Below are 21,186 nucleotides of genomic sequence, written 5' to 3' on the forward strand. Positions count from 1 at the left end.
GGGGGGGGGTTTTGTTATAAATACATGTTTTCAAAACGTGACAAAGTTTTTTCAACGTTGCTTTTACGTTGTTAATTCACCCTGGGAGGTTTTAATAACGTTATTTTCACATCTTATGTGGCGCTTTTTTGCACGTATTCCCAACACGTTTACCATCCAAAAAAGTGGAAATAACTAAAAGAAAACGTGCTAATCAGCCAAACCTATAAGGGTCTCCATCCTTTTGGTTGTGCATTGAATGTATCCCACCTTGCAGTTCATTATTCCTATTTGAAATGTAGTAAATACAGAAGGCTAAAACGCATATTTAATAAAACATTTTCTTTAAAACGATAACAACATTAAAACATCACTGGACAAGAAACAAAGGTATGCAAAGTCTTACGAATTTTATTGACAATTACAACAATAATGCATGTACTGTATTTACTGCAAGGCAATATGAAAATAGTCTTTATATTTTTAGAATAGAAATGATACAATAAGGCAAATGTTATGAACAAACCATAAAACATTTAATAACACAAAAAAACACAGGCTATATCTTGAGTAGGGATGGGCGATATTATATCGTTTGCGATATACCGAGAGAAATTCCCCACATGATAGGAATTAGTCTTCCCTCGATATTAACGATAAATTCTAGTTGATGACGTATTTCTTTGTGAGACCCATTCACAGCTCATATGTGAAGCGTAAACGGGTATAGCGGAGGGTGGACGTGAAGCTGAGAAAGAGTTTGAACTAAAAGACGAGCTCTAAATCTCGTTTAGGTTGGCACTGTAGATGCATCCGAGTTAATGTTTAGTTTCACTTTCGTTTTATTTAATTCATTTGTTAAGTATTCGTTGATAGTCATAATACGTTACACCACAACATTTAGTTTGGCTAAAAGTATTTATTTAAACATTCGTTAGATGTTACGTGCGCAAATAGTTTAATATGATTTCTTGCCTGTTATATACAGGATGAACGGAGCGTCCCGTGCGCAGCTCGCGCCCACATGTGCTTTCATAGCGACAGCGCACACAGCACTGCTGCCTGTTCACATACAGTACAAAATGCGAGTTTGTATGACGTTATTTTAAATACGTTTATGAGCGTATAAAAGCATGGATTATTTAATTAGATATCTTTAATCCGCATTTTTCTGTTCTCTTTCTGTAGCGCGAGTCATAGACAGATTCAGTGTATGTTGCTGTGAGAAGAGAAGGTTCACACAGTTCAAGAGAGAGTGATTGACAGCGTGATGCGATCGATCGTTTCCACCCAACAATAGAATATATACAGTTTTAGGTATGACATGATGTGTTTATTGAGCTTTAGTTCATTTAACTTTTCTTTACTACAACCTTTTGAAGTCGAATCTCACTATTATATTTTATATTTACAAAAATACTGTAGGTATATTTTTGGAGCTGTTTGATTTGGGGTAAGTTTTACTTTTTGATCATATTTGTTTTTCTGAGGGTCTAGGCCCGGTTGCATAAAGCACCTTAAGTGTAAATTTCCCTTAAGTATACCTTAAGTTTTACTTAAGTTATTCTCCTATTGTCTTTGGTAAAGGAAAATCACCCCTTAAGTGTCATACTTAAGGGAAAAACTTAAGGTGCTTTTTGCAACCGGGCCCTTGACTACATGCAGCTACTATCACTTGAGGCAAAAAACAGAGGTGGATGGCGTTATGGATATATCGTCATTTTTATTGTAATCGCAACAAATACCAGGAATTATCGTGATAGAGTTTTAGGGCCATATCGCCCATCCCTAATCTTGAGTTGAAAAAATAAAATACAAACATTAGGAACATATATTGACAACAAAACGCCTATAGAGCCGGGAACACTTTTAACAGTTTTCACTAAAATTAGGATTGAATTTGATCATAACCGCTGATCTCTTCTTTTGTGGTCAGCCTCAGACGTTGTTTACATTAGACAGATAAAATCGTTCAATGTGTAGTGTCTTATTATTTATAAGCAAGTCGTTATCAGTCGTCTTCACTAAGATTGTATTAAACGCGTTTAATATTTAAGATTGAGATTGATGACGGCTGCACTGGAGACTGTACACAGAAATGAAAGAAATGTTGACACAAATAAAAAAGCTATTGTTGTGTTATTATATTGATGTTTTTGAATAACCAATAATTGGAAGAATGAATGCAACAACAAACATTAAGCTATGGTATTTTTTAGTAGGCCTAATATATACTTACACCCACAACAATCATTATATCCCGAGACTCTTTATCGAGCATGTGCAGAGCTTGAGTAAAAGCAGACTGCTGAAAATAACGGAGAGATCATACATAACCTTTCGAGTCGCCATGTGATCATCACGTTATACTGTTTCACATGCTTTGTAAAGTAAACTTCAGGCTCGGAGGCTGCAGGTAAACACCTTGCGGTTGTTAGCGATCAGGTTATTTAGGACGCTTTGTATTTTTGTGTTGATTATTTTTATTAGTTAACTAGTTTTTAACTTTTAAACTGCATTAAGAGATGCCGTTTCTGTTTTGGTGCTCCAGACTTATGCGTAACTGCATTATGTAAAGGTTTTGTACATATGGAATGATTTAGGAATAATCAATTATTTTCTTGACTCTTGTTTTCATTACCATGCATGAAGTATAAAACAAAAAACGCATAACCTTGGAAAAAAAGACAAATCTGAACATCTTGGTTGCTTTACTGTTGGGTTATATTACTGACAAAACAGGAATATAATACTCATGAGTAGGCTACATAGAGTGATAAATCTGACATGTCAACAGAACGTCTTTGACAGTCAGAAAGCAGCACACACCTAACAAGACTCTTTTAAGAGTCCCTAAATGTGTAGTCAGTGGTCTGAATGTGGTTAGGTATGTGCCCCTTTTTGACTGTCAAAGACTGGAATCGGTTCCAGTCGCAAGAAAAACTTTTGAAGTGTGTTGTGTCTAGTTTTAGAATGTTTCAGCTAGTCCAGGGGTGGGGAACCTTGATCCTGGAGTGCCACTGTCCTGCAGTGCTTATCTGCAACCCTAATCAAACACACATTACTAGAAGCTTCACTGCAGGTATGTATTGGAGTAGTTTGGGGCTAAACTCTGCAGGCCAGTAGCCCTCCAGGATCAAAATTCACCATCCCTGAGCTAGTGTGTCCCGGCTTAAGAAACATGAATCCTATTCAACCTTCGTACTGTTGAAACTGAAATATGCCACATGCAGCCTTGTGCATTTTAAATAACTGTCATCAAACTGTAGCCATAGTTTACACCAGAATATACTAACACCTGTCAGACCCTGCAGTCTTGTGGATAGTGCTACAGACATGCGGTGCAACTGTGCTTTGGGCGACCTATATCAAGACCCGGGTCGTGGTCCTTTCACGATCCTGCTGCCCTCTTTCCTCTTCATCACTTCCTGTCTGTCTCCACTGTCCTGTCAAAAATAACAAAGCCAAAAATATATATAAAATACTAACACCTGTTACATTGTACTCAATTGTACTATAACAAAATGGCTAAACATTTTTTTTTAAGTTTTTTTAACTTGACAGACAGTTGTACAGAGGACAGGAAGCTAAGTGGATGAGAGAGAGGGGGTAGGGTAGGAAAGGTCAGGACCTCGGTCGTTCTGAAACTGTATATGACTGTATTAGGGCTGGGAGATATATCGATTTTTAAGATATGTCGATATATTTTTTCAACGCGATGCGGGATTAGACAATATCGTTAATATCGATATGGGTTGTGTTCAACTTGAAGCGGCTCTGTGGTGTCTGACATGCGCAGAGTGATCAGAGCACTCTCGCTCTGCGCGCGAACTGGACGGACCCCGCAATTTACATGTTTTAAACAAGTGGTGTGCAGCTGTATGCAGGGTTTTTCCTGCATAGAGAAATTGTCGTGTCAAATGTCGTGCCGCCTCAGGCTCTCGCCAAAATTATGCTGTGAGTCTTTACAAGAAATGCTGCGTGCATTTATCAGACTGTCAATTGTAACTGCAGTTGCGACATTACGCCACAGTGGAGGCGCTGTTTCGTTATCAGCACACTGAGGCGCTAAAAAGAGTTGCAGAACAAGAGCCGGCTGTGTTTCACGGCTGTTTGTTTTGCATCCAAGTACGTTTAATTTCTTGAAATTTCTTAAATTAACATGACGTACATCATTGTAATGTCTTCAGCTGTGCATCTGGATCGTTGAATCAGCGTATACTGTACACAGCGAGTTCTCCAGTATGAACGCACATCAGAAAGACTCGCACACGAATGACTCATTTGAACCGATTCATTTAAACTATTGAACTTCTGTCGCTAGCGAATATAAGAGATCATTGAATCATTTAAAGTGAACCACAGAGAATGAAAGATGTGAATGAGCTTTGATCATTTAGTAAGACTGGTTAATTCAGTTGCTATTGTGGGCTGAAAAGTTAGTTGAAAATGATAAAAATGCTTTATTTGATAAAAAAAACATTTCTGTTTGGTTGAATAAAAGTAATGTTTTATATAACTTAATAATTGTCGTTTTTATCTAATTTTGTTAGAACTTTTAATATGTCAAACTCAAAGTCACTTTGGTTAAACCACTTAAAGGTACGGTAGGCCTACGTGTGTGTGTGTGTGTGTGTGTGTGTGTGTGTGTGTGTGTGTGTGTGTGTGTGTGTGTGTGTGTGTGTGTGTGTGTGTGTGTGTGTACAAGATCAGGATGGCACCACCCCGCCTCATTTTGAGCCAGGAAAAACCCTGTGTATGTTTTCAAATAGGGAAAAAAACCCTGTCATTGAATTTCTTTTCACAAGCCATTTTAATAAAGGTGATTGTGACATCTCACATGAGGCTTTGACTTGCTAGTAAACATTTATTCCACTTTGTAGAAAATATCGATATACATATCGGATATCGCCTTTCATCAAAAAAATACAGAGATATGAATTTTGGTCAATATCGCCCAGCCCTAGCACTGTATATAAAAAAGTATTTTGAGAAATGTCTCAGTGGTTTTGTTACATAGATTGTATAACAACGGGGGTCCATGTTGTTTGATGATCATCATTTCTCAAATATCTTTTTTGTGTGTTTCTGCTGAATAATACGTACAGGTTTAGAATGACATAGAGTAGTATATATGCGGGTCATAGTGTCAAAATGATTGACAGGTATGATTGATGGGGTCATTGACCTTTGCGGAGGGGGGGTTGGGGGTGTTGAATTACTTCGGACCACCCACGTTGCGAGGGGGCCTCCCCCTTTGCGTTAACCTTTGACCGTATCCGCCCCTTAGTGTGGTACCGCCCACGTCGCGGTGAACTTTTGCCCTTTGGCAGTATCTGTCCACGTTGTGAGTGATTGTCCACTCTCAAGTTAACTTTTGTCCCGTATGTTTACCGAACATTTTTCTCCCTTTTCCGGCGATCATGTTTGGACATGTTTTTGGACATGTTTTTATGAGGTTGACACGTATCTTATGCGTGAATAAATAAAGCAACGGTGATTAAATAAAGAAATGATTAATTAAATACATGAATAAAGCAACGAATAAGTAAATAAAGCGGCGAATAAATAAATAAAGAATTGTTATATAAGTGATTAAATAAATAATGAATAAGTAAATACATGAACAAAGCAACGAATAAGTAAGTAAATAAAGAATGAATAAGTAACTTAAATAAAGCATTCTATATATAATATATAGGTGTGATAAAGCTGTGGTAAAACTTACGCTGGAGGAAAGACCGCATTCCTGACATTATACAGAGAAACCTCTTGTTTCAGACAGCTCTGTCCCCACCTGACAGCTGTAAATCACATGAAGCAAAGCATGACGAATCGAGCTGTGGGGCTCCTGTGTGTTGCTAGAGTGTCCAATGCAGTCTATATAGGGTTAATGACAACCTATAATCTCGCTATATCTCTAACTAATCAGAAAACAACTTTCCACTAGCATTCTAAACATATCTGCTTTATTCATCATTACCTGTTTTGTTTAAAGCTTAAACCATTCTCACACGTGTCTAATTGTACAGGGGCCTCCATGAAAATGGCTTGACCAAATAAATGTTTGTATGTGTGCACAAGTGTTGAGCGGTCACCTTCCAGCGTTCGTGTTTCTGAAAAATGAAAAAAAATCTGAGTATCCATTCTTCAAACTGTGTACAACACTGTATAATTAAAGCGCATGTTTTTCCTAACTGCATGGAGCGGTGTCTTTAAATGGTGTCCATGATGTTCCCCCTATCCTGACTGTTTTCCTTCTGTCTGACAAGATGCCAGTGCGTCCACCAACCAAGGGTGAAGAAAAAAACATCTTTATTGCTAGTGTTCATAGCATCAGCAGGCAGTTGGGTGATTCCGTAGTACACAATCCAACACGCAACCTGTCTGATCTGAGTATGAAAAAAATATATAAAAGTATTTACTTCATATCCTTGCAGTGAAGACCTCTATTGCTCAGTTGCTTTGTGTAAGAAAATATAGCCTAGTATATTCATATAGACACTCAAAAACAAAACATAAGAAAATGGTGAGGATAAAATGAAGAAAAGGTGATTCAACGTATACTTTGTGCGTGTAAAGTTTGGATCTAAAGCAAACTGTTTAACAACAACAACAATTAAAACCTTGTTTAAACTAAAAGTAAACAGAAACACTTACTGTAGGATGGAATGTCTACTTCTTGAGTTTCCTTGCTACACAATCAGATGTCCAACACAAATTAATAAAGAGGTTTGACGCTGAAAAGAACTCAGAGTCTGCTCTATATGTCAGTAAATCTTAGAATAGTGTCTAGGTGTTAAGGGGTTGCCACAGTTTAACACTAACCACTAAACAGATGTGCAAAGACAACTCTTAATAACAGGATGTGTGAGATTTGACTGTTCTAAATGTTCTAAAGAATATCAGTTTAGAATCATATAAACAATTATGTTATAAGGTATACCTTTGATAGAATCACTTTTATTTTTAATCTAAAAAAAAAAAGAAAAAATATTTGAAAACCTTATGCAAACTTATTTTATGATACAACCTGGAGGCATGATATAAAAAAACATTCATGAAATGAACATGAGTACATTCAATTTAAGGATTCTTGCTGTTCAATCAAAATCTGCTTTGTGTTTTAAGGTAAGTGGTAAAATGTAGTTAAATTTAGGAAACTTTTAAAAATATATCCTTAAAATAAACCTAAAAAGTGGCTAAAGCATGCAAGAAAAATGGTCAACTTGTGCAGACAATGCATTATCTGAAGCGCTGTGAATTGACTTCAAATGAGCAAAACATACTGTATAGTGCTCTCAAGATAGAGATGCTCCGGTTTCAGTGTGTTCCTGATTTAAAAGTTTATTTATCATATTCAGCCAAATGCTTGTGTTTTCATATTTTCTTGACTGCTCTATAAGTACTTTCAAACATACATTGCATTTTAATTTGCCTTCACCTTGTCTTTCAGTGATGTAGACTTGCATCGGCATATGAAGGTAAGCCCACATGCATCACCCATTCCAAATCTCACATGTCAGCAAATGACAGACGTAAAGATACACTTCTTAAACTGCATGTCCGCTATAGACCAGTGCTTCGGATAATGCATTGTCTGCACAAGTTGACCATTTTCTTGTGCTTTAGCCACTTTTTAGGTTTATTTTAAGGATATATTTTTAAAAGTTTCCTAAATTACCTACATTTTACCACTTACCTTAAAACACAAAGCAGATTTTGATTGAACAGCAAGAATCCTTAAATTGAATGTACGTCATGTTCATTTCATGAATGTTTTTTTTTATCATGCCTCCAGGTTGTATCATAAAATAAGTCTGCATAAGGTTTTCAAATATTTTTTCTTTTTTAGATTAAAAATAAAAGTGATTCTATCAAAGGTATACCTTATAACATAATTGTTTATATGATTCTAAACTGATATTCTTTAGAACATTTAGAACAGTCAAATCTCACACATCCTGTTATTAAGAGTTGTCTTTGCACATCTGTTTTAGTGGTTAGTGTTAAACTGTGGCAACCCCTTAACACCTAGACACTATTCTAAGATTTACTGACATATAGAGCAGACTCTGAGTTCTTTTCAGCGTCAAACCTCTTTATTAATTTGTGTTGGACATCTGATTGTGTAGCAAGGAAACTCAAGAAGTAGACATTCCATCCTACAGTAAGTGTTTCTGTTTACTTTTAGTTTAAACAAGGTTTTAATTGTTGTTGTTGTTAAACAGTTTGCTTTAGATCCAAACTTTACAGCACAAAGTATACGTTGAATCACCTTTTCTTCATTTTATCCTCACCATTTTCTTATGTTTTGTTTTTGAGTGTCTATTGAATATACTAGGCTATATTTTCTTACACAAAGCAACTGAGCAATAGAGGTCTTCCTGCAAGGATATGAAGTAAATAGTTTTATATATATTTTTTCATACTCAGATCAGACAGGTTGCGTGTTGGATTGTGTACTACGGAATCACCCAACTGCCTGCTGTGATGCTATGAACACTAGCAATAAAGATGTTTTTTTCTTCACCCTTGGTTGGTGGACGCACTGGCTTCTTCTCAGACAGAAGGAAAACAGTCAGGATAGGGGAACATCATGACACCATTTAAAGACACCGCTCCATGCAGTTAGGAAAAACATGGCTTTAATTATACAGTGTTGTAGACACAGTTTGAAGAATGGATACTCAGATTTTTTTTTTCATTTTTCAGAAACATGAACGCTGGAAGGTAACCAACTTGTGCACACATACAAACATTTATTTGGTCAAGCCATTTCATGGAGCCCCTGTACAATTAGACACGTGTGAGAATGGTTTAAGTTTTAAACAAAACAGTAATGATGAATAAAGCGGATATGTTTAGAATGCTAGTGGAAAGTTGTTTTCTGATTAGTTAGAGATATAGCGAGATTATAGTTTGTCATTAACCCTATATAGATTGCATTGGACACTCTAGCAACACACAGGAGCCCCACAGCTCGATTCGTCACGTATTGCTTAATGTGATTTACAGCTGTCATGTGGGGACAGAGCTGTCTGAAACAAGAGGTTTCTCTTATAATGCTAGGAATGCTGTCTTTCCACCAACGTAAATTTTATCACATCCACTATATATATATATATATATATATATATATATATATATTAATGCTTTACTTATTCATTCGTTTATTTACTTACTTATTCATTCCTGCTTTATTTATTTACTTATTCATTATTTATTTAATCACTTATATAACCAATTCTTTATTTATTTATTCGCCGCTTTATTTACTTATTCGTTGCTTTATTCATGTATTTAATTAATCATTTTTTATTTAACCACTCTTGCTTTATTTATTCACGCATAAGATAGTGTCAACCTCATAAAAAATTTCAAAAACAGTCCAAACATGATCGCCGGAAAAGGGAGAAAAATGTTCGGTAAACATACGGGACAAAAGTTAACTTGAGACGTGGACAATCACTCACAACGTGGACAGATACTGCCAAAGGGCAAAAGTTCACGCAACGTGGGCGGTACCACACTAAGGGGGCGGATACGTCAAAGTAACGAAAAGGGGGAGCCCTCGCAACGTGGGTGGTCCGGAAGTAATTCAACACCCCCAACCCCCCCTCCGCAAAGGTCAATGACCCCATCAATCATACCTGTCAATCATTTTGACACTATGACCCGCATATATACTACTAGTATCTGTCCACGTGGTGAGGGATTGCCCACGTCTGGAGTTGAACTCTTGAACTTTTGCCCGTACTGTTACCGAGCATTTTTCTCTCTTCTCCGGAGATCATGTTTGGACATGTTTTTATGATGTTGACACGTATCTTATGCGTGAATAAATAAAGGCATGAATAAGTGATTAAAGAAAGAATTGGTTATATAAGTGATTAAAGAAGTAATGAATAAGTAAATAAACAAATAAACAAAGCAAGGAGTGAATAAGTAATTAAATGAAGCACTCTCTCTCTCTCTCTCTCTCTCTCTATATATATATATATACTGTATTTAGGCTGTGATAAAACTGTGGTAAAACTTACGTTGGTTGAAAGATCCATTCCTGCGTTATACTGAAAGGCTGTTTCAGACATTCCAGCGTTGCAAACACCCGACTCGTAAATCGTTGAGGTTTAAGCGGTGCGTATTCACGTTTTCATCCGAGGTGACAGCGTCGGACTTTTAATCATGGTAGATTTGTTTTACATCCCTAGCGTGAAAAATTGCCGGATTACGACACGGTATGATGGCTAGACAGCGAGCTGTTTAGAATCTCGAACAGGGACTGCGTTGTATAGCGATACAGCTGCTTTCGCTCGGGCAATGCGTGAGAATCGTATCCGGACCTCTCTGTACTCATGATTTAAACCGTTTTAAATCGTCAATCATGTCATTCATTCATAGACCATTTGTCGCGCATCTGGCTCATGTTCACACCACATGCGCCGTTTCATCATAAGCATAAACGGGGGGAGGTTTTGTTAAATAAAAGCGGGAAAATAGCGAGGGCAAAATACACAGACATCAACATGGCAGCCCGAGCAGCTCTCCTCAAACCCCCCAAGAGAATGGGACGACGATCTATTCGAAGAGAATCTGGCTCTGGCACCGAAAAAACCAGAGGGTATATCGGTCTGACAAAGTTTCTTCACGAAAATAAGAACAACGTGACGGACGAAATTTTGATGGAGAGTAACCGCGTAATAGGCTAGCGTTTAACAAAGAGTCTCGAGTTGTAACCCTCTACAGCGCTGACAAAAAAGGCGAATACGTACCCGGACAAGACACCTGCGTGGCGTTCCCTGACAAGGACTGGACGTTGTTTTACAACTACTCTGGAAGGATTTAAACGACAGTGCGAAGAACCTTTGTACATCGCGAGTGGGACTGGTAACGCCCAACGGTCGTTACCGTGTGGTCGGCGATCATTCTAAAAAGAAACACCATGACTGCGTTTACTTTTTCTTCTGCAAAGACAACACAAAGCTTCGCGATCGCACCGGGGCTATCCTGCACGAGAACATCACGAGCTGTACGAGATGCAATTTTTGTTCAAATGGGCTGACCTTTATGCCCTGGAGACCCTTTTTTCCAACATCAACAGAATGATCAAGTGGTGCGATATGCGCGATGGCTATTCCAGAGTAAAGTGCACTGTTCCACCCCGAGAAGTGCGCGCGCAGCCAGTGGGCCGTCGGACCGTCCCCACCCATTTACTATAGCCATTATAAAAATCAGTAGACAGAGCCTCTCCCGCAACAATGTCTCAAACTAGCTTCAGAAAACATCAGCGACTATTCTCTCCACACCTGTTCCTGACGCTCGCGATGACAACGCGGTACACCACATACAGAAGGACGATCCTGCAGAATCGTCCGGGTCCCTAATGGAAGTGGGCGATACTCCGATCGATTCACAGACGGATTCTTCACGGACCTCGGCTACAACGTCATTAAAGGCGTGGTCACCGTGGTACTACAGCACATCATCAATGTCAAGCTCAAAGAAAGTGTCTGGGGTGCGAAATAGATCACCCGAGCCAGATGCAGCATTCCTGTCTGTTTGAACCTACATCGTACTATTTTGCATCACACTTTTTAGAGTTCAGCCGCAAGCTGTTTAAAGACAAACTTTACCACCTCGCGCATCCGCTCAACAACGCTGCGGGTTTAAGGCAGATACTCGCGCGATACAAGGAGCGCGTGTGCCATTTACTACGAACTGAAAGACGAGCCATACATCGTCACAAAGCTAAAAGAAATCCGACAGAGTCTTCTGAACAGCGACACCGACAAGGTTTTCTGCGACGTCGTCAATACCTGGATTCCCAAACGGATTCAGACAAAGACGTCCGAAGCGTCAGCACAGATGCAAGCAAAGCCTGAACAAGACAAGATGGGAAGCGGCTGCAGTTGCCAAAAGACCATAGCTCCCATTTTTAAACAGCATTACAAAAGACAGATGGTGGACCTGATGCTTAAATTAATCAACGCGTCTTGCGATTCAGAAAACGATTGCTCTGCGGATAGCGTTCGTCTGTCAAATCTCAAGAAAAATATGATCACGGTGAAAGGACTGTCAAATTCGTGGGGCGAAATGATCAGCTTCTGCACGATTGGTCAAGAGCCTATCTGCGTGAGCGTCAGGAACGTGTGGAGAGAAGAGTCGCTGATGTTTTCTGAAGCGTAGTCTTGAGACATTATTGAGGGAGAGGCTCTGTCTACTGATTTTTATAATGGCTATAGTAAATGGGAGGGGATGGTCCGACGGCCCACTGGTTGCGCGCGCACTTCTCGGGGTGGAACAGCTGTACTTTAACTCTGGAATAGCCATCGCGCATATCGCACCACTTGATCATTCTGTTGATGTTGGAAAAAAGGGTCTCCAGGACATACAGGTCAGCCCATTTGAACAAAAATTGCATCTCGTACAGCTCGTGATGTTCGTCGTGCAGGATAGCACCGGTGCGATCGCGAAGCTTTGTGTTGTCTTTGCAGAAGAAAAAGTAAACGCAGTCATGCTGTTTCTTTTCAGAATGATCGCCGACCACACGGTAACGACCGTTGGGAGTTACCGAGTCCCACTCTGCGATGTACAAAGGTTCTTCGCGACTGTCGTTTAAATCCTTCCAGACGTAGTTGTAAAACAACGTCCAGTCCTTGTCAGGGAACGCCACGCAGGTGTCTTGTCCGGGTACGTATTCGCCTTTTTTGTCTGCGCTGTAGAGGGTTACAACTCGAGACTCTTTGTTAAACGCGTAGCCTATCACGCGGTTACTCTCCATCAAAATTTCGTCCGTCACGTTGTTCTTATTTTCGTGAAGAAACTTTGTCAGACCGATATACCCTCGTGGTTTTTTCGGTGCCAGAGCCAGATTCTCTTCAAATAGATCGTCGTCCCATTCTCTTGGCGGGGTTTGAGGAGAGCTGCTCGGGTGTGCCATGTTGATGTCTGTGTATTTTACCCTCGCTATTTTCCCGCTTTTATTTAACAAAACCTCCCCCCGTTTATGCTTATGATGAAAGCGGCGCATGTGGTGTGAACATGAGCCAGATGCGCGACAAAGGGTCTATGACATGAATGACATGATTGACGATTCAAAACGGTTTAAATCATGAGTACAGAGAGGTCCGGATACGATTGTCACGCATTGCCCGAGGGCGAAAGCCGCAGCTGCCTATCCTATACAACGCATCCCTGTGTCGAGATAATACGCTCGCTCGTAAAGCTACGCAAATAACCGGTCGTAATCCGGCCAATTTTTCACGCTAGGGATGTAAAACAAATCATACCCGATTAAAATGTCCGACGCTGTCACCCTGCCGGATGAAAACGCTGAATTACGCACCGCTTAAACGTCACGACGATTTACGAGTCGGCGTGTTTGCAACGCTGGAATGTCTGAAACAGGCCTTTCAGTATAACGGCAGGAATGTGATCTTTCAACCAACGTAAGTTTTACCACAGTTTTATCACAGCCTAAATACAGTATATATATATATATAGAGAGAGAGAGAGAGAGAGAGAGAGTGCTTCATTTAATTACTTATTCACTCCTTGCTTTGTTTATTTGTTTATTTACTTATTCATTACTTCTTTAATCACTTATATAACCAATTCTTTCTTTAATCACTTATTCATGCCTTTATTTATTCACGCATAAGATACGTGTCAACATCATAAAAACATGTCCAAACATGATCTCCGGAGAAGAGAGAAAAATGCTCGGTAACAGTANCGTAGGTGCCATTGCTGCAGGTAAAGCTTGAATCCACCTTTTTGTATCATCATCTTCACTTTGTTTGTAAAAAAAATTTAATCCAGTATGCATTTCCTCACTCTCAATACAAATTAAACAGGTTGGGGTTTGTCAAGCTCCAGAAATAACAATAAAGCAAGGTTAATGTGTAATAAATTAGTCCACATGGCTCATGCGCATGATTCTTCTAAAGCCAATTGATCTTCTAAAGCCAATTGATCAAAAAACCGACCGAAAAGCTGTTAATCTTTCCGTTCACGGTTGCTCTTAAATGTTAAACCTCTGCTTGATATCTTTGATTCTTTAGGAAATGCTGCGATAACAAAGCCATCAGAAGTGAGCTCTCACACAGCAGAAGTTATGGAGCTCCTGCGTCACTACCTTGACCCTGTAATACTTCAGTCACATTCTATTCTTAAAAATATTATTGTTGTTGATATATTATATTTGATCTTTTATTAATGTATTCAGGAGATGTATCCAGTGGTAACAGGAGGTGTTCCAGAGACCCAGGAGCTGTTGAAGCAGCGTTTTGACCACATCTTCTACACTGGCAACAGCACAGTGGGCAAACTGGTTATGGAGGCAGCGGCTCGCCATCTCACACCGGTCACTTTGGAACTAGGTGGAAAAAGCCCTTGTTACATTGACAAGAACTGTGACATTAGAATCGCCTGCCGGTGAGTTTGCTATGAGTTAATAAGTTATACTAACGAATACTTGCTTTCTAATGCTCTTAAATTTATAGCCGGATAACATGGGGAAAGTATGTCAACTGTGGCCAAACCTGCATTGCACCTGATTACATCCTCTGTGAACCCAGCATCCAGGACAAAGTGATTGATGAGATCCAGAAATGCATCAAGGTCTAGTATATACTGTACATTTTGTTGCTTCTGTCTTTTACCCCATGAGTGCATCATTTTTTTTTCATGCACATACAGGAGTTTTATACAAATGACCCTAAGAGCTTTGCCGACTATGGGCGCATTATCAATCAGCGCCATTTTAAGAGGTTAATAGCACTTATTGAAGATAGCACAGTGGCTATTGGAGGAGACAGTGATGAAGCGGAGTGCTATATTGGTATGTATTCATTTTGTTATGGTTTTATAATAATTGTTTTATACTGTCATGATTCCTGTATCTGTCTGCTTCAGCTCCCACTGTTCTGAAGGATGTGACATCACAATCCAAAGTGATGCAGGAAGAGATCTTTGGGCCAATTTTGCCCATCGTCACCATAAACGGTATAAAAGAAGCCATTCAGTTCATCAATGAACGAGAGAAGCCGCTAGCACTTTATGTTTTCTCTTCCAGCAATAAGGTAACAGAACACTATCCATTTACAATATAGCTATGATAGCTGATTGATTTATCATTCTGTGACTTCAAACTATATTCGTTTTTTCCCAGGTTATCAAACAGATGATATCGGATACATCCAGTGGAGCGCTCTTAGCCAATGACTGTCTGGTGCATTACACCATCAGTGATTTACCTTTCGGTGGTGTCGGTGCGTGTCGGGCTTTTACTTTAAAGAGCCACTCTGATCATTAACAGTGAAGGACAATGGATGTATTGTTTCTGTCTTATCAGGAAATAGTGGAACCGGTCGTTACCATGGCAAATACAGTTTTGACCAACTCAGTCACCTCCGCAGCTGTCTCATTAAGAAGTTGAACATGGAGATGGTCAATCAGATGCGATACCCCCCTCACACTGCAGAGAAGTTACGCTGGGCACGTGTCTTTCTCTTAAAGCAAATAAATCTGTCCAAGTGGCGTCAGATGGCACAGGTGGCTATGGTTGCTGCACTGGCAGCTTTTGTGGTGCAGGTGAGATGTTGCCTCTATTCAGGACGTACCTGAATATAATGAATTGGATTATAATAGGATTTTTTAAATTCATATTTAGAAGTAGTTATACAGTTTCTGCTATCTAAACATAATAAAATTACAAAGTAAAAACTAATACTTATAACCTTTCTGTAAATTCCTTATATGGACAAAATCCATACCAGGAAATCCACAGGATTAAACATTTAATCCTTAAAATGTTATCAATGACCCGCTTCTGCCATTTAATCTGTAACCTTTTTAATATTTATAAATACCACATAATATTCGTCTATACATAATGTATCACCACAGAGTTTGTTTCAAAGAGTCCCTCTCACTGCAAAATTTAGTTTGTTCAAGTTCTGCTAAGTAAGCAAAGCATCAAGGAAACAAAGAACATTGTTAAATAGGTTTGGCTGCGCTAAAGTACTGTTGATTAAAGTAAAAGGAAAATATCTGTTCCTTGTTCCTAGGAATAAGGCACATTGTTTCCACGTAGACTGTAACAGAAGCCTTTGCCCTGACACATTTCTTAACTTGTTTTCTTACTGTAAATAATTTCTTGTGATTTATTGTTGCAGAGATTTCTGCGATAATTTGTGGAAGATGAGCTGAAGATCTCTGGACCCACAGGAATTCACAGGGATTGTAATGATTGTGATCAAGCAGTTTTTTAAAACACAGTAGACAGTTAATTGTATTTTTTACGTGCAATAGATTCAATTAGATATAAAATAAATCACTTATCCAGAATACTAATGATTTTTACTGCAAGATGAGTGTAATACAAGGTAGGGTTTCTCCTGTGAGTCTGCATTCTTTTATTGGTCTGAATACATATGAACATTTTTTGCATAGACAGATAAGATTTTGTACATACTACCGAGTCATTTAAAATGAATTGATTTATTATAACTTTGCAACAATCAGGATCATAGAAGTCAAATGGGGATGATGCCAGTTGTGTTATCGTTTGTTAACCATTCTCATTAATCCATTATCAGCAATATATTTAATGTTTAACAGTTATATTGTCCTGTGTACTACTGAAATTAAAAACCTTTGTCTTGAATTCATATTATGTAGCATCGAATGTTTTTATGCGTTTACTATTATTCTAAAATGAGAAGTATGAAAGAATAAGTAACAGGTAGTGTGTGTGAAAACATAACTTAATACTGTACAGTATATATGGAATGTTCATTTATTAAATCGACATTATAATGTAAAAAATATTTATTGTTACTAGTGAAAGTTGCAAAAGGTTAATAATGGCTTTCTTTGTAAAAGTGGAATTTTATGAATCGAACTAAATAAACTTGGATGATGTTTAATGCACTTTTGATTGTAAAGAGGAGGTGGACGTGCTGTAAGCATGCGCCGCCCTCTGATGAGCACAATAAATGCAGCCGTCGTGTTGCGTGGCTGTCCGCTACGTCACACTCAACTCAGACTCGTGACTGGAAGCGAAGTGAGTACCGTTATTTTACACGATTTTGAACGACTAGCTAACAAGATATAAAATGCAAATGGGCGTTTTGTAGACATAGTACTTTAAATACGTCTTTGATTTCCTTGTAAAATTAGGCTCCGTTTGTTTGTATATATAACTATAGATCGACTTGTGTTGTGCTGTGATTCATTTCTAGACTAAAGTCTGGAATACACTACAAGACTTTAAAATCTGATAAGATTTTTTAAAAACTAGACATCATACACTTGCAGACTTTTTGAACGTTTGCATAGAAAACAATACATGATAAAATACTTTCTGCAACAGCTTTCTGCAAAAGTCTTGAAGTGTATTCCAGCCTTGAGATGATCACTGAACTCATCGAAAGAGCTGAAAACAACGTGTAAAGTGTTATTTTACCAATGTCATTAGTATTGCCTATTGTTTTTCATGTACTATTATTGACAACATTAATGTTCACGAGATGCAATAATAGTCTGTACATTCAGGAAAAAATGTGTCAGGTAACCTTAAAGGTTTCTAATGTGTTAACATACAAATTAATTCCTTAAACTCATGTAAAAATTGTGTTTAGTCATAGTCTTAGTCATTCTGATTACATAAAATTACACCAACAGTTTTAGGGTAAGATCTCTTAGGGTACAGTATTACACAGTTCCACTTTTCACTGTATAATGTAATATGTAACGTAATATTTATTGGCATTACAACTTCTCAAAACATGAATTAGTTTGAATAATTTTGCACATTTCTTCCTCACAAATTCAGCTCCAAAAAGATGGAAAAGCAGGTAGTGGATAAGGCGAGAGAAGCGTTCCAGTCGGGCAAGTCCAGATCCCTGCAGTACAGAAAACAACAGCTGAGAGCTCTGCACCGACTCATCACTGAACGCCAAGCTGACATCGCACAAGCTCTCAAACAAGACATCAACAAGGTATGACACTTGTTTTGACAAGAACAAATCGAAATCATCATTTTCTATTAAAAACAAACTGAAATGTTATTGTGACTTTAAAACAGAGTGTGTATGACACTACACTATTTGAGCTTATCGGCCTTGAGAATGACATCAAGTTGGCAGAGAGTAATCTGGCTGATTGGGCGGCTCCTCAGCCTGCGAGGAAGAACCTCGGCACTGCGATCGATGATGTTTACATAAAACCTGAACCTTTGGGTGTAGTGTTAATAATCGGTGCCTGGAATTATCCGTGGGCTTTGACCCTGCAGCCCCTGGTTGGAGCCATTGCAGCTGGTAGGCTGTGTTCTTTTCTAACAAATCTCTTTTATGTTTTGAAAAGCATAACCATTAACAAATCAGATGATTTCAACACCACTTCCTCTTGTTTTAGGCAATGCAGCGGTGGTGAAGCCGTCAGAGCTGAGCGAGCACTCTGCCAGACTTCTGAAAGAGCTTCTTCCTCAGTATCTTGATAAAGTACATTAAACTCATTTTGCCTTGATTTTAATCAGAAAAAAAAACTGCACTTTGTAAGGCCAATGTTAAAATCTTACAGGAGATGTATCCGGTGGTGAAAGGAGGTGTTCCAGAGACCCAGGAGCTGTTGAAGCAGCGTTTTGACCACATCTTCTACACTGGCAACAGCACAGTGGGCAAACTGGTTATGGAGGCAGCCGCTCGCCATCTCACACCGGTCACTTTGGAACTGGGTGGAAAGAGCCCCTGTTATATCGATAGGAACTGTGACATTGCTGTGGCGTGCAGGTAGTGTTACACTTTTTGGAACATGAAAACAGATCGTTAAAAAAACAAGATAATAATTGCAAAATGTTTATCAGACGAATTACTTGNAGACGTGGGCAATCCCTCACCACGTGGACAGATACTGTCCAAGGCCAAAAGTTCAACGCAAAGGGGGGGCAGTCCCAAACAATGGCGCTGTTATGGTCAAAGGGCAACGCAAAGGGGAGGGGCCCTCACAACGTGGGTGGTCCGGAAGTAATTCAACCCCCCCGAAAAGGTCAATGACCCCATCAATCATACCTGTCAATCATTTTGACACTATGACCCGCATATATACTACTCATATGGTTTAGTAAATGATGAAAATTTTCATTTATGGGTGAAATATTCCTTTAAATGATAACGATAACAGGACTTTAGGGTGATTTTTATGTGCACAATGGACTTACTGATATTAATTGTGCATAACAAATACAGTTGAAAAGGTCAATCTTTATGGTCCAAACTACAGCTAAAATGGAAGAAATGTAAGTTTATTCAAGTGTCCTTTAAGTGAGTGTATTGACACAACTTGTGATTTCACAACCACAATGAATTCTGCTTAACATGGTAAAGGAACTGATGAACGTAATAAACTACTTAAATGACAATGTATTATTTTTACCTTGGCAAAAAAGAAACTGAACCCCACTGTTACATTCATTTCATTTTTTTCTACAGACAACATTCCAGAAGATAACTATAGTTCTCTGCCCCCATGAAGATAAAACTGGCAACTGAATTCTTGGCAGCATCATATACAGATTGGTTTGGATCAATCTGAGTGACTTAAAACTTCTCAAGTAGCGTTACAATATTCACTTACTGTAATGAGAAGTGAATGAACAGACCAGAATGACCTGAAAGATAAAGAGCAATATATTAGAAGTCACATTTAAACTGACACTGAATAGATATTTAGCACTGAAACAAGTTTATCTCCATTCTGACGGATTTGCTCCATTCGCTCAAATGGCGTTAACGTTGCAGGATTTAAACGGTATTTAGGTGTGCAGTGGCTGTGGGCCTTAACGTAACTGGAAAAAATGTGGCACATTTACTCAAAAGGACAGCCCATCAATTTTGTGTAAACGTAATACGTGTGAAAACGGCGGTTATTTATTTTTGTGAGGTAAAAAGCTAAAGGAGAAAACAAACTATAGTCACATAATGAGGTTGCTTTGTATAATGTCATTGATGTTTTTTATGAGTTATAGTCTAGAAAAGCAAAGAAACTGGTTAAATAAAAAGTATCTTACCTCAGAAAAAACACTCTGAAGATGACCATTCAGTCAGACGCTGCTCTGCTCGAGCTGTACGTGCGCGTGCTGGACACAGACCCCACATTTATAAACAGCTGTCAGTTTTTTGTCGGGGGCATACCATGCGAGCGAGAATTGAGTTTTGTGACAGTAAGAGGCATTAACATGTCTAAAAATGAGTTGAAAACGCTGCCGCTCCGCTTTCTTCTTTTCTCCCAGGGCCTCAGAATAAGCACAATGTTGTCTACCGTTGCTAAGCAACCATGAGCCCCACTCTCCTTGAAGACGAGGTTGTTTCGGGAAAGTATAAATTGATTTCCAGCCCCGAAAATTCATTGAAGTAGCGTTGCTAGTAGATTTAATTATGAAGACAAGCTAAAGAAAACGCATTTCCTCCATTTTGGCTAAGTTTTTAATGGATACAAAAATCTAGACGCTGATTGGTTGGTTCTTGTCACATGACCTGCTTGCGTTATTGGGCCTGGAAATATATATATAATATATAAAATATGCATTTATTTTTTAATATTAATCAATTTAATATTTTATCATTTTTATTTCACTTTATTTTCAGTTTGCCTGAAATAAAAAAAATGATTAATTTATTCTATTTCAGACTATATCGATGGGGTAATAAGTGAAGCGCAATCAGCGTATTTAGTATGTTTGCGTGCACGTTTGTGTCTATGTGCTTACTGCCTGTTTCAGACTTCCACCTATTCAATTCAGTCCCTGTGAGTCAGTGTCAATCTTTTATAGCCTAAACTATTCTCCCCACTTTTTAAGACCACTTAGAATAACTGAATAAAGGCATGTAGCAAGGTTCAATAAAACGGAAGGAAGGAGGCGGGAACCGGCGAACATTTAAACATTTTAATCAAAAATAAATAAACAATAAACAGCAGTAAAACAGGCCGGCAGCCACACGAACGTAAACAAAACGTAACTAATGTTCGGGCCCGGTCCTCTCTCGCCGTCTACTCCTGTCGCTCGGCCTTTTATGCTTCCGATCTCCTCCGTGGGAGATACGAGGCCGGTGTGGCCGGTGCGGCCCAGCTGACGCTCCTCGCTTCCTCCTCCCACGGCTCTCGTCACGCCTCCCTCGTCACAAGGCAATTTTTATTTGTTGA

The 21,186-nt window shown here is 38.8% G+C and overlaps 2 protein-coding genes and 1 long non-coding RNA gene across 4 annotated transcripts; 2 read left to right on the top strand and 1 right to left on the bottom strand.

Annotated features, from left to right (window-relative positions):
• Positions 1–401: 401 nt before the first annotated feature.
• LOC130553842 (uncharacterized) lies at positions 402–20,455 on the bottom strand. 2 transcript variants are annotated; one of them, XR_008962914.1, is made up of 3 exons: positions 20,054–20,455; positions 19,621–19,654; positions 402–3,425 (listed from the first exon to the last, which is right to left on the bottom strand). It is a non-coding gene; the product is annotated as an uncharacterized LOC130553842 (long non-coding RNA). The 2 variants fall into 2 exon arrangements; XR_008962915.1 differs by lacking the exon at positions 402–3,425 and adding an exon at positions 19,205–19,266.
• Positions 14,046–16,673, top strand: LOC130553804 (aldehyde dehydrogenase family 3 member A2-like). Its single transcript, XM_057332965.1, has 8 exons — positions 14,046–14,128; positions 14,210–14,418; positions 14,487–14,604; positions 14,683–14,824; positions 14,899–15,065; positions 15,155–15,254; positions 15,338–15,576; positions 16,161–16,673. The coding sequence occupies exons 1-8, from the start codon at positions 14,099–14,101 to the stop codon at positions 16,173–16,175; spliced, it is 1,020 nt and encodes a 339-aa protein (XP_057188948.1). The 5' UTR covers positions 14,046–14,098; the 3' UTR covers positions 16,176–16,673.
• LOC130553799 (aldehyde dehydrogenase family 3 member A2-like) lies at positions 17,020–18,780 on the top strand. The gene is made up of 5 exons (XM_057332953.1): positions 17,020–17,050; positions 17,822–17,987; positions 18,074–18,305; positions 18,403–18,488; positions 18,568–18,780. The coding sequence occupies exons 2-5, from the start codon at positions 17,832–17,834 to the stop codon at positions 18,778–18,780; spliced, it is 687 nt and encodes a 228-aa protein (XP_057188936.1). The 5' UTR covers positions 17,020–17,050; positions 17,822–17,831.
• Positions 20,456–21,186: the final 731 nt, after the last annotated feature.

The sequence above is a fragment of the Triplophysa rosa genome, linkage group LG1 (assembly GCF_024868665.1).
Source record: "Triplophysa rosa linkage group LG1, Trosa_1v2, whole genome shotgun sequence".
Taxonomy (NCBI): Eukaryota; Metazoa; Chordata; class Actinopteri; order Cypriniformes; family Nemacheilidae; genus Triplophysa; species Triplophysa rosa.